This window comes from Neophocaena asiaeorientalis, unplaced genomic scaffold (genome assembly GCF_003031525.2).
Source record: "Neophocaena asiaeorientalis asiaeorientalis breed wild unplaced genomic scaffold, Neophocaena_asiaeorientalis_V1.1 scaffold433, whole genome shotgun sequence".
Classification (NCBI taxonomy): Eukaryota; Metazoa; Chordata; class Mammalia; order Artiodactyla; family Phocoenidae; genus Neophocaena; species Neophocaena asiaeorientalis.
In genome coordinates, this window is record NW_020175040.1 from 1,546,311 (window position 1) to 1,559,692 (window position 13,382).

At 44.3% G+C, this 13,382-nt stretch overlaps 1 protein-coding gene across 1 annotated transcript in view; it reads left to right on the plus strand.

Moving 5' to 3' along the window:
• The first annotated feature begins 6 nt into the window (after positions 1–6).
• Positions 7–13,382, plus strand: part of HMCES (5-hydroxymethylcytosine binding, ES cell specific) — a 15,794-nt gene continuing 2,418 nt past the window's right edge. The window contains exons 1-4 of the mRNA XM_024763401.1: positions 7–271; positions 6,860–7,003; positions 7,790–7,915; positions 10,419–10,600. Coding sequence (XP_024619169.1) covers positions 89–271; positions 6,860–7,003; positions 7,790–7,915; positions 10,419–10,600 — 635 coding nt within the window. The 5' untranslated portion in view covers positions 7–88. The remainder of the gene's footprint in view (positions 272–6,859; positions 7,004–7,789; positions 7,916–10,418; positions 10,601–13,382) is intronic.

A 13,382-nucleotide genomic window follows, 5' to 3' on the forward strand; every position in this document is an offset into this window, starting at 1 on the left:
GACCCTGGGGGCGGAGGCCCGAGACCCGCGTGTGAGGCGCTCGAACCCCGTCCTCGCGTCCAGGACCGCGGTGTTCGCAGCGCCGAGGATGTGCGGGCGGACGTCCTGCCACCTGTCCAAGGAGGTCCTCACCCGGGCCTGCGCCTACCGGGACCGGCAGGGCCAGCGGCGGCTCCCAGAGTGGAGGGACCCGGACCGGTACTGCCCGTCGTACAACAAGAGCCCGCAGTCCAGCAGCCCGGTGCTCCTGTCCCGGCTGCACGTGGAGAAGGTGAGCGCTGACCTGCCCTGCGCCCGCCGCTGCGCCTGTGCTGAGGCCTCCGGGACGGGTCACTGTTCCTGGGGCCCCAGCTGAGTGCTGCTCTGCAAGAGGCGCGCCCACCCTGGTGCCTGCCCGGTTCATATGCATTTGAAAACACTTTAAGGTAGCGTCTTTCACACCTCACTGATCATCAGGGACTTTTCAATATCTTTAAAAAAAAAAAAAAGGATTTCCATGCCCCTTATGAGTCCATAAGCGAAGTCAGAATCTCTGGGCTTAGGGCAGGATTAAGACTAGCGAGTCTAAAAACACCTCTGACGTTTCTTGAACGTTTAAGTTTCTATTCTTTCTGATTGCGTTTTCAGTCTTCTTATGTTTGTCTTTTACTAAAGCTAGGAACAGAGGTATTTGGTTTGGTGTTCTGAAGTTTAACTGCATTCTTTATCTTTGCGGAATCTACTTCGGTAGTGTTGGAGTGGCCGATAACTTATAATCATGTTTTGGTTCTTGGCTTTATCTCCTGAAAGGGAGGGAGGATGTGCCCGTATGCATGCATACCTGAAGTGTAATAAAAATGCTTCATTCCAGGGCCTCCCTGGTGGCGCCGTGGTTGCGGGTCCGCCTGCCGATGCGGGGGACGCGGGTTCGTGCCCCGGTCCGGGAGGATCCCACGTGCCGCGGAGCGGCTGGGCCCGTGAGCCATGGCCGCTGAGCCTGCGCGTCCGGAGCCTGTGCTCCGCAACGGGAGAGGCCACAGCAGTGAGAGGCCCGCGTACCGCAAAAAAAAAAAGCTTCATTCCAGAAATCAGTAGTTTTTCCATGTCTTAAATATGTTAAATATCCTTGATATGTTTTTTAAAATCCTGATTGTTTCCATCCTGGATTTTTATTCTATCTGATCCATAATGCTTAAGTCACTTGATGCAATTGATTATACTACCCTGCTAAATACTCTTCAGAACTGTTGTGATAATATGGTAGTCAAAAAAGATTCATTTTTCCGTTATGGGGATCAGATTATTTTGAAAAAAAAAAATACCAGACGCCTTTGATCTTTTTGGTTGAATGAAGCCATTTACATGAAATAGTTTATTCTTGAGCCATTTTTAGTGGATGCATACTTGTTGAAACTAAAAGAACTTTTTTTAAGGAGAGGCAAATCAAAGTAAAAACAATATCATGGGGAACCCTTGACTGGAAAAGGAAAAAATAAAATGTTTCAGAGGGAGGAATAATTTGAAGAGAAAGAAGGATTAACTGTTTGAGGTTTCTTATTTTTTAGCCTCGGTTCTCTTTGTACCACGTCATTAAAATTATAGAATGAATGTTAGCTGGAAGAAAACTTTAACAGATGTAAAGACAGAAGTGTAGAAAGATTGTGAGTGGTCCTGGGTTACCCAGTCAGTGAGGGAAGAGCTGGTACCGAGGTCCAGTCCACTGTTCCCACTCCAGTGGATACTTCCTGGAACTAGGAACGGGGAAGGTGGAGCCCCTAAGCACAGCATAGCCCTCCTCTTCTGTCAGTGGTGTCAGTTTGCTGATGGAATGTTTTGACTCCACATCTCTAATAAATTTTATAAAGATTGCTAGGGGTTTCCTAACTTTGATAAATATTTGAGGTTTCATTTATCTGAAAATGCAAATAGTAAATTGTGAAGCGAAAATAGAACTATTTCAGATCACTAATCCGTATCATCAATGTCAGCGCATGTGTATAGATTGTAACATTTGCATTGGAAGCCACTGACTTGCACATTACTTCCTCTTTCATTTATCGACCCCCAGTGCTACCAGCTGTTCAGGTTACAAGTCCAAGAGGGTAGAGGAAACGATGACTAATATTGAGCAATATTTGCAGTATTTTGGCTTAGAAGCCGCTTTCTATTCGTTGCTCCCAGTATGGGGCAGCCCTGTATTTGGGTTTGGTTTACAATTGTCCATTGAACACACTCAGGTTAAAGGTGATCAGTGGAATTTTTACGAGCATGATTTCTCAGCCTCGGCACTATTGACATTTTAAGTGGGATAATTGTTGTGGGAAGCTGACCTGTGAGTTGTAGAATGTTTAGCTGCGTCACTGGCCTCTACGCAGTAGATGCCAGTTTTCCCTAGGTCATCATAACCAAAAACGCCTCCTGACATTGCCAGATACACATTCGATATACCCACTGGATGCCAGTGGGCCAGCCCTCACCCCCGGGCTTGGTGAAGTGAAGATGGTGGGGGCGGGCAGTGTCAGAATTGCCCCATGTCCAGAACGTCAGATTTAGAGCTTTGTCTTGTAAGTTTCTGATGCGAGATTGTTTAGTTGGCTGTGAGATAATGTTATCTCTTATTTTCATTTATGGTTTGTACAGGGGGCCCTTCTGCTTGGAAGGCACATTTGACACATTTGATTCCGGAAGGGAAAGAGGATTTACAAAAGTTCTGTGTTTTCACACATTCTTTCTCTTCCTTCATTCTCTACCCTACCATTTCTTCCAGGGCCACCTTTTCCTTAGTTATCCTGCGAGCTCATTTATTGGTTTTAAAGGCTGCTTCTGTCTTTAAGGAGAAGGAAACAAACACATATATGTATATATGTATATATACATACAATTGACCCTCATTCTTTGTAGATTCTGTTGGTAAATTTGCCTACTTGCCTACTTTGTCACCCCTAAAATAATACTCGTGATGCTTTTGTAGCCATTCGTGGACATACAGAGTGGTGAAATATTCAAGTTACCCAAATACGTATTCCTAACTGAGATCAAGTAAGATGAAGTTCTACTTTCTTGTTTCACTTTTTATACTGTAAACAAGTGTCTTTTTTGAGATCTGTTTATTGCCATGTTTTTTGCATTTCTATGCCTTTTGTTGGTGATCTTAGTGTTTAAAATTGTCCCCAAGCATAGTGGTAAAGTGCAGGCTAGAATTCGTAAATGCAAGAAGGGCGTAATATGCCTTACAGAGAAAATACATGTGTTAGAGATGCTTCGTTCAGGCTTGAGTTACTGTGGCTGCTGGTCATGAATTCAACGTTAATGAACCAACAATATATGTTAAATAAAGTTTAACATATAATAATAAATATGTTAAACAAAAACACACAGAAGACAAGGTTGTATATTGATCAGTTGATGAAGATGTTCTCACTATAGGTTCCTGGCAACCAAATGGTGTTTCCCCTAAGAGCTGCAGTTCAGTGTTCCCTACTTCAGTGTCATGGCAACTTTGTACAACCTACCTGCCATGTATAACAAGAATGGTTCTGTGTTTTGTGTGTGTGTGTGTGTGTGTGTGTGTGTGTGTGTGTGTGTGTGTGTGTATGGCAAGGGGATTAACTAATACAGGCAAGATTTTGAAAGAAGTGGGACAGGATCCTGTGAAGAGCACAGTGGAGGAATTAGCTTTAAACAGAAGGGAAGCCCGGGACTTTCTTGGTGACCCAGTGGTTAAGACTCCGCGATTCCAGTGCAAGGGTCCTGGGTTCGATCCCTGGTCAGGGAACTAGATCCCGCATGCCGCAACTAAAGATCCCACGTGCTGCAACTAAGACCCGGTGCAGCCAAATAAATTTAAGAGGATAAAAAAGGGAAGCCCTTCTAAGACACTACTCCTGACGATTCCCCTCTTGGAATTCCATCCTTTCAGCTTTTTTCATTCTGCTTTTATCTCTCTAGGAACTTTTTGTTGGACTGTACTTTTTCCTCATTTCTCCTTTTTGTTTTTGTACCCCCAGGTTTGATCCTGTGAGTGATTTGCTCTCTAAGAAACTTTATCCTAATGGCTTTACCAGTCACCTTTGTATAGAAGATTTTGCTGTTTCTTTTTCATCATAACCTCAAAAAGTATTAAACTACAATTAGTGTGCCTATTCCATGCCACACATCTAACCTCATAAGTAGCGGAGAAGGGACTTTTGAACCAGGGTCTTCTTACAAAGGCCATGTTCTTTCCTTTATACCAGAGGTTGGCAAACCATGGTCCTCAGACCAAATTTGGCTCACTGCCTGTTTTTATAAATAAAGTTTTATTAGAATACAGCCATGCTCACTTGTTCTTTGGCTGCTTTCACACTACCAACAGTGGCAGAGTTGAGTTGCAGCAGAGACTGTGTGGACTCAGAAAGCCAAAAATATTTACTGTCTGGTCCATTACAGAAAAAGTTTGCTGACCCATTCTCTATACCATGCTGCCTCTCTCCTAAGCTTTAATTCCACATGCTTGTTGGACATAGTAAACCTCTGTCTGTGGATTTTATTCTAGAACTAACTCAGAACAACCTTTATATTATGTTCACCAGTGAGGAATTAGGACAGGGCATTGCAGGTATGGTTTGTCTCTTCCCTGGAGTCTGGGGCCTCAGCTGAGAAGGTATTGGGGCTAGAATCATCTAGAGCAGGAGACAGAAAACTAGGGCCCTCTGATCATTTTTGTAAATGAAACTTTATGGGACAGAGCAACATCCATTTATCTGTTGTCTGTGGCTGCTCTGTCCCTATAATAGCGTTTATAACAAAGACTGTAAAGCCTACAGTACTTAATATTTAGCCTTTTAGAGAAAAGTTTACCAACATCTGATCTAGAGGCATGTTCACTGTCTTATCTGGCAGTTGATGTTGGCTCTGAACTGGGGCTTTTGACCAAAGCCCCTACATGTGGCCTCTCCACAAAGCCTGGGCTTTTTCACCAAGGTAGCTGGATTTCTTATATGGCAGCTCAGGGCAGCGAAGGCAGTGTCTCAGCAAACAAGGAGGAAGCTGAAAAACCTTTTCTGACTTAGCCTTAGAAATCATGCAGTATCACTCGTGCCACATTCTGTTGGATAGAAGCAGGTCACAGGCCCGTCCAGATTCAAGAAAAGGGCACGTAGGTCCCCCACACAGCTCTTGATAGGAGAAGCGTCGAAGACTTCGGGACCGTTTTTCCAAGCTGCCACAGACTTCCCGCTGTTATCTGAAATTCAGTGTGTGATATTTCCCCACATCAAACCTCTTTTCGGACTTTTCTCTTTTGTCCAATAGCACCATCATTATTTCAGGCTTCTGGGCTTGAAACCTTAATCATCCCTGTTTTCTTTGTCCATTTGACACCACAATTTCTTTTTTTTTTTTTTCTTTCTATCTTTTGAATGTCTTTTATTCTCACTACTGTCACCAGACCTACTGTACCACCCTAGTAGAACCTAAAATGCACTGTGTGCTCACTGGTGTCTTCCAGCTCAGTGTAGTACACCGTGAGAATAGCGTGTGCGTGTGTGTGTGTATGTGTGCGCACATTTTAATCTGTAGATTTCATCAAATTCTCAAGGGGCCAGTTACCCCAAAAGCGTTTAACAGCCACGTGTTGAGGGTGAGGCCCCAAGACTACCCCCGCATTTGGAGATGCGTCCGAAGGACCCGGCACACGACGTGGCTAAGGTTTATTACAGTGAAAGCACACACAGTAGAATCAGCAAGGGAAAAGAAACACGTAGAAATCTGGAGACATTTATGCACAAGCTTCCTTATAGTCTCTCCTTCCTGTGAGGGGACACACCAAGCATGTTTCCTCTCTAGCAGTGAAAAATGCGGTAACTTTGTGCACTGTTTCTGCCCAGGGAAACCCATTAGAAACTTAGGCCCAAGGTTTTTGTTGGGGGCTGGTCATGTAGGCACTCTCTGCCTAGCAAGTACCAAAATGCTAGACTCCTAGAAGGAAAGCAGGTGCTCGGCATAAACCTCATTTTTTGCACAAAGCAGGCATAGTGTACCATCCTTATCAGTTAGGGGAAGGTGGAAACACTCACAGTCCAAGTTCTCAGATCCTAACTGAGGGCCAGTCCTGTAAGCAGGCCTTCCTAAAAATAGCATCCTCAGGCTTGCTATAACTTGGCCGCACAAAACCACTTCCTGCACATTCTTGACACGGCCCCTAATTTCATACCTGGTCTTTCCTCCCATCTCTTCTCTGTCTGATTCCTGTACCTCTTGTGGGACCAATCCAAGACCCACCTCACCCTATTCCTTCCCCTCCTGCCCCTTCCAAGGAGCTGATCATACTTCTCCATTCCATCGCTCACAGAGCACTCTCCACTGAACTTTTTTGACACTCCTTGTACCACTTATATGGCCCTTAGCCTATAGTATCTTATTACTTCACATTTTTAATGTCTGTGCGGCCTCACAAGTTATAGTGCAAGCCCTTTGAAGTTAAGCACCTTTCATGTGCCCCCGTACTACCCTATGTATCCTTTAATCATAGCGTGTACCTTTTTACATGATGGTTGCCTGTAACGTGTGCTTCTTGAGAGCTGGGGCCATGTGGAGTGCAGGGCCTAGTACTATGTCTGTCCTGCAGTAGGCACTAATTAAAAGTTTACAGAAATTAAACCTCTTTGTATCCCCCATCCTACCCAAGCAGAATGTCATACATCCTGATAAATATGATTGCTAGAGAACTCAAATTACTCACATCATGATACATCACTAAAATTGTTTTCAAGTAGAATCTTTCCCTACTAACAATCCTCTTTGTATTTTGAGACTAGTAGTAATGTAATGCATGTACTGAGTTAGGTTTTCTAAATTTCATTATGATCTCCTCACTGGATCTTAACCTTTTTCGTGGCAGGGCGCAGACTCATCTGAGCGTGTCATTGCCCCCATGCGGTGGGGCTTGGTCCCGTCTTGGTTTAAAGAAGCTGATCCTTCCAAGCTGCAGTTCAACACTAGCAACTGTCGTAGTGATACCATGATGGAGAAACGGTCCTTTAAGGTAGGTAGCTGGTCTAGGGAAAAGGCACATATTCGTTATTTTATCTAACAGAACTATTAGTGCCTTATATACCTGAGAAATAGTTCCAAAGTGTGTTCCCAGTTATTAATGTAGCGTGTTGTTCTGTTTATTACTGTGTGACAGAGCATGCCAAGACAACAGTTTATTATTTCTCATAATAAACCATGGGCTGCCTGGGCTCAACTAGACAGTTTTTACTCAACCAGAGGTTCTCATGTAGTTCTAATCAGATGACAGCTGCATGTCCCAGGTGGCTTCTTAACCCACCTGTGTGACACGTCAGCTGGGATGAGTAGAACAACTGGAGGCCTTTCCATGTGCCTGCTAGGGGGTGTCGAGGTGGTCAGGCACCTCACATGGCATCTGGCTTACCCAGAGTTCACCATCCAAGAGAGCAGGGCAGGAGCTGCAGGGCTTTGTGACCTTGCCTTGGAAATCATGACAGCGTCACTTCTGCTGCGTTCTATTGGTCATACAGAGCCAGCCTGACATCACTGAGGGAGGGGACTACATAGCATGTGAGTATTGGTAGGCGTGGTTCTCTGTGGGGCCAGCTTTGGAGACTAGCTACCACAGTGCCTGTTTCCTGCTACGTACATTATTTAATCTCTTCAGCCTCTGTGTAAGTGTGACTTTATACATAAGAAATGTGACATACAGAGGAATTAACTGCTCTGAGGTCACACATTGGCAGATCTGAGATTTTTAAGTCTGTGAAACATGTTTCTGTCACTAAGACCATATCTTGCTCATGTTTTCCCTCAGGTGCCTCTGGGAAAGGGAAGGCGCTGTGTTGTTTTAGCAGATGGTTTCTATGAGTGGCAGCGATGTCAGGGAACAAACAAGACGCAGCCCTACTTCATCTACTTCCCCCAAATCAAAACAGAAAAGGTATCAGCAGCAGTGTGTATCTGTGTCTATGTCTTTGTGTGTTTGGTATGTTCTCTGAGCTTCTTGGATTTTTGGGTTGATGTCTTTCCTGTTTTTTTGAAAATTCTCAGCCATTATCTATTCAACTATTTCTTCTGCCCCATTTTCTCTTCTCTTTCTGACATTCTAATTATATATGTGTTAGTTTGATATTGTCCCATAGTTTTTGGATGTTCTCTTCTGTATATTTCATTCTTTTTTCTTTGTGTTTCAGTTTGAGTGATTATTGACCTGTTTTTAAGTTCACTCTTCTTTCTTATTTCACTGAAATTGCTTATCTGCCTGTTCATGCTTGTTGTCTACCTTTTCTATAAGAGCTATTATATATATATGTAATATATATAGCTAATATATATATATATATAGTTATTACACTTAAATTCCTGTCTGATAGTTCAGCATTTGGGAAATGTAATCTCTTGAGTCTGGTCCTGTTGATTTGTATATATCTTGGCAGTTCATTTTTGGCTTTTTGTATGTCTTATAATTTTTTTATTGATTGCCAGACATAGTAGATAGGACAGAGACTGAGATAAATAATATTTATGTCTGGAAATGGATATGTTTTCTTTTTCTTTTGTTTTTTGGCTGTATTCAGTCTTTGTTGCTGCGCGCGGGCTTTCTCTAGTTGTGGCGAGCGGCGGCTGCTCTTCCTTGCGGTGCGTGGGCTTCTCATCGCGGTGGCTTCTCGTTGCGGAGCACGGGCTCTGGGCGCGTGGGCTTCAGTAGTTGTGGCGCGCGGGCTCAGTAGTTGTGGCACACGGGCTTAGTTGGTCTGCTGTATGTGGGATCTTCCCGGACCAGGGATGGAACCCACGTTGCCTGCAATGGCAGGCGGATTGTTAAACTACGCCAGCAGGGAAGTCCCTGTTTATTCTTTTATTGGGCCGTTAATGTCCGAGGTTGAGTTGATCTTGTCCGGAGCTGAACTGGGTTTGGTTTTGTTGTGCATCACAGGCTTTAAATATTTCTCTGCTGTCACCTTGTGTTCAGGGTAAGGGTTGGTTTTCCAGAGGGTTTTTCTCAATAGCCCTGCTCCCTGCAGCTCTTGTTACTTCCCTTTGAGCCTGTGCCTTCGAGAGGATCTCTCCATGCTCTTGCCCCTCCCCCAGAAGTAGACTGCTGTTGCTTGTCAGCTGGTGTACAGGGAGGTGGAGAGAGCTCTCCGTGGCCTTGGTTCAGTCTCAGGCTGAAGCAGAACTGTGTCCCCGGCTCTCAGGCTCAGGCTTTCTCAGTGATCCTGCTTCTCCAGGGGCGTAGAGGGTTTTTTCTTTTGCCCTTTTCCAGCCTCAGGAGGTCTTTACCTGTATCTTAGGAGCGATAGGATTTATCACTTTTACCCTGGCCCCTTAAGCTTTTTGTTCCTTAGAGGAGAAGTGACCAGGTAAGGCTTCTCACCATCCCTGAGGCAAAACAGCTCCCCTCGTCTAGCACGCATTGGCAAAGAAGCTTTCTCCAGTCTCCTGCCCCCAGTCTCTCTCGTGGGCACCTGTGGAGGGTGGTCTGCAAGCTGAGGCAAACTTCCCTGATGTCTGCAGCCCCCAGGGGTTCTGTGCCCTCAGGCTAGCCCACACTCTGCATCGAGCAATTTGTTGATAATTTTATCTGAATTCTTACCTGCTGTATGAAGGAGGCCTTGTTTTCCTTATGTTACCACTGGGAAGCCAGTACTGGTGTCTCATCTTCTCTTGGATGACCCTGTCTTTCCATAAAGTTCAGGCTAATTGGTTGCCCTGTGACCTCAGTTCCCTGATGAGTTTAAGTTACAGTTATTTAGATTCTCTACCTTTTCTTTTTTTTTTTTTTTTTTTTTTTTACCGGACGCGCAGGCTCAGTGGCCATGGCTCATGGGCCCAGCCACTCCGCGGCACGTGGGATCCTCCCGGACCGGGGCACGAACCCATATCCCCTGCGTCGGCAGGTGGACTCTCAACCACTGCGCCACCAGGGAAGCCCTCTACCTTTTTTTTTGTTACGGTAGAGGTGACACTTTCCAGCTTTCTGTATTCTAGGCCTTGAACTGAATCTTAATTGGCAAGTAGGAGTTGGCATGATGAAAAAGGGAAGGAAAGACCTTTGGGGCAGAGGAAAATTGCTTCTGCGAGATACAGGGGCATGAAATTGCATGAGAGCATCATCATTTAGAAATAGCTGGGCCTAATTCAAGTTAACATTGTAATTGAAAGCCGGAATCATGATCCAGATCATGGAAGGCCGGAATATCCACTGAAGGTGTTAAACTGCGTTGTGAAAGCATTAAGGAGCCATAAATCTATTGCTTCAGTGCGTATCTGCCACCAAGCCTCTTTCCTTCCGCGACAGTGGATCAAGAGGACCCATGCTAAAGGCATGGGCTGAATTACTTCTAAAATGATTGCCGTGCTTTCAAGTCTGTAATAGTACCCAACCTGCAGGGGGGAGGGCGGCTGCTGAGTATCTAATCTACCATGGATTTTGCTTCCAGTCAGAGAGCATGGGTGCTGCAGATGGCCCTGAGGACTGGGAGAAAGTCTGGGACAACTGGAGGCCGCTGACAATGGCCGGGCTCTTTGACTGCTGGGAGCCCCCGGAGGGAGGAGACTGCCTGTATTCTTACACCATCATCACAGTGGATTCCTGCAAAGGCTTGAATGACATCCACCACCGGCAAGTCACACTTCTCATGCCTGGGTCCAAAAGGATTCAGGGCAGGGTTTGTCCTCTTTGCTTTTAGATAGGCAGCTTCTGTACGCACAGATTTAGAGAGTAGGAAACTGAGACAGTTGCTTCACAAAATACAGTCAGTTTGGCTGTAACATGACGTGCGTTCCTAACAGTCACCACAGTATGCAGAATTGCACTATGAGAACCACAGGACTTACAGGAACGTGGGACTGAGGGGACTACACTTAAACATTTCGTCAGTGACACAGTCAAACAAAAAGAAAATAGGAGGCTAGTAAAAACAGTACTATCGTTCCATGCATTCAGTGGTTAAGAAGTACATAGATATTACAATAAATATGGCATTTTACCTTAGAAAGACCTGAAACTGACTTGTGGAAGTGCGCGTCGGAAGAGTTGCAGCTTGTGTTGCTGTGTAGTCTTAAATCCTGGGGCACGTTCTTCTGCCTTTGAAACGTTGTTCCTTCGAGGCGTGCCTTTATAATAGATACGTATTTAATCAAAACTGAACATTTTGGTGCAATGTATGGCCTCCTCCAATTAACCTCAGTATCACTAGTGGAAATTCCTTAGCAGCATCTTCATCTGTGCTCATGTCTTCTCCCAACAGCTGAGAGCTCTGGAAATTGCAGCAGTGTTTGAGGCCACCAAGACAGCCATTACTAGCGCTAAGAGGAGCCACCTCTGTGGTGTTTTTGTGGTCTTTGTGTATAGAGAGGGCATTCTCTTTGTGAGAAAGCTTCCAGTTTTTTAACTGTTCGGCTTTCAGTCCATATACTAAATCTTGCCATTGCTTCTATTCCTTCAGACCTGGCTGGTATTGACTTTATAACACTTCTTGCAATTGTTCCAGCCGTGGATGTTCCTTTTTTCCCAGCCCTGTTACTGTTGTGGATCCTTTATGTCTGTCGCTCAGGAGATGTCGCATGTTCTCTTCCTGCTTTCAAGGCGCTTTATTATTATTTCAAGCTTCTCGTCAAGACTTACAAGTTTTCTGGTTGCATGCACTGCTTAGCGTGTTTGAGCCAGGAAGCTTAGACGTGTTTCAGATGTTGAACAAATAGTTTTTTTAATATAGAGAAAAGTTTACAAATGCAAAGTAAGAGCAGAGCACTTCAGAGGATAATATGCAGTGAGCCAAGGTAGCCGTCAGTGTTTGAGATGTGTGCGTTTTGTGTACTCTTACAAGGCTCAGTTCAGCAGGGTGCAGTTTTCTGTGTTCACTTTGTGTTTCTCACAGACAAAACCGTATATAAGCAAAGGCAAAATTTGCATTATGTTCTAAAAAAATAATAGATCAATCACATTGGAACAGATTTTCATTTTAGAAACAAGCATTATGGGACCTCGCTGGTGGTCCAGTGGCTAAGACTCTATGCTCCCAATGCAGGGGGCCTGGGTTCGATACCTGGTCAGGGAACTAGGTCCCACATGCATGCCGCAACTAAGAGTTCACGTGCTGCAGCGAGGATCCCGCACAAGGCAACACAGATCCTGTGTGCGGCAACTAAGACACAACGCAGCCAAATAAATATTTTAAAAGATATTTAATAAAGTAAAAAACGTTAGCAGAACTGACTAGTGTAACATTTTCACAGTTTTTGCCAGATCTGAGTGTCTTCAGAAGTAATTTTATGATTTTTTGCTGAAAAGAATGCAGCACTGCACAAACTGGATTACCTGTTTTAGCCCTGTTGTCCTAAGCGTTCTGTCTGAAATGATGCTTTCATGGGATATAATAGTTCTAGTTTTTGCTAATTCACCTTAAATTCCTATTTCATCTGATCTAAGATTTTGTACCACTATTTTATACATTGTTAAGAAAAATAAAGTGCTGCCAATTATTGCCAATTAAACTGTGATAGTGCAGAGATGCCATTCATCATAAAATGCATCTGAATTTAAAAGATCTTAAAATACCCTTTCTTTTTAATATTTATTGATTTATTTAAATTTATTTGGTTGCCCCAGGTCTTAGTTGTGGCAGGCGGGCTCCTTAGTTGCAGCATATGGGCTTCTTAGTTGTGGCATGCAAACTCTCAGTTGTGGCATGTGTGTGAGATCTAGTTCCCTGATCAGGGATGGAACCTGGGCCCCCTGCACTGGGAGCTCGGAGTCCCAACCACTGCACCACCAGGGAAGTCCCTTAAAATACTTTTCTAAAGTACATGTTTGGAGGAATTCCCTGGCGATCCAGTGGTTAGGACTCCGTGCTTCTACTGCTGAGGGCCTGGATTCGATCTCTGGTCGGGGAACTAAGAATCCCATAAGCCATGCAGTGCGGCCAAAAAAATAAATTAAATTAAAATAAAATAAAATGTTTGACTTGTTGAAGTAATAATAATTATTAAAATAGATGTTAACGCATTTATCTCCTATCTGTACCACCCGCCAATGAAGTGTGTACATTCTTTGCATTGGCCTAGAACATAAAATTGGGGGCTAAACAAGGGATCTTTTCCTAACATCTGCTGGGTACCAGGAGTCATCTGAGGCAGGCTCTTTGCTTTTCTGAGCCATAGTTTCCTTTCGTTCACAATTACATAAATAGCTCTTTCTTAGATAAATCTTCCATGGGTGGTAAGGCTGGAGAGTATTGTTGATAGACAAGTTTTCCAGGGTTTATTTTCCCTTTAAGTCTAGGCTGGAGTGTCGTAACGGTTACCAGTTTGCTAGCGTGTACACTGGAGTGGATCCACTCATAGCACGGGGCACTGTCTTTGCCATCTGACTCTGTTAAGCTGGGTCTCCTGGTGTTGAGTTT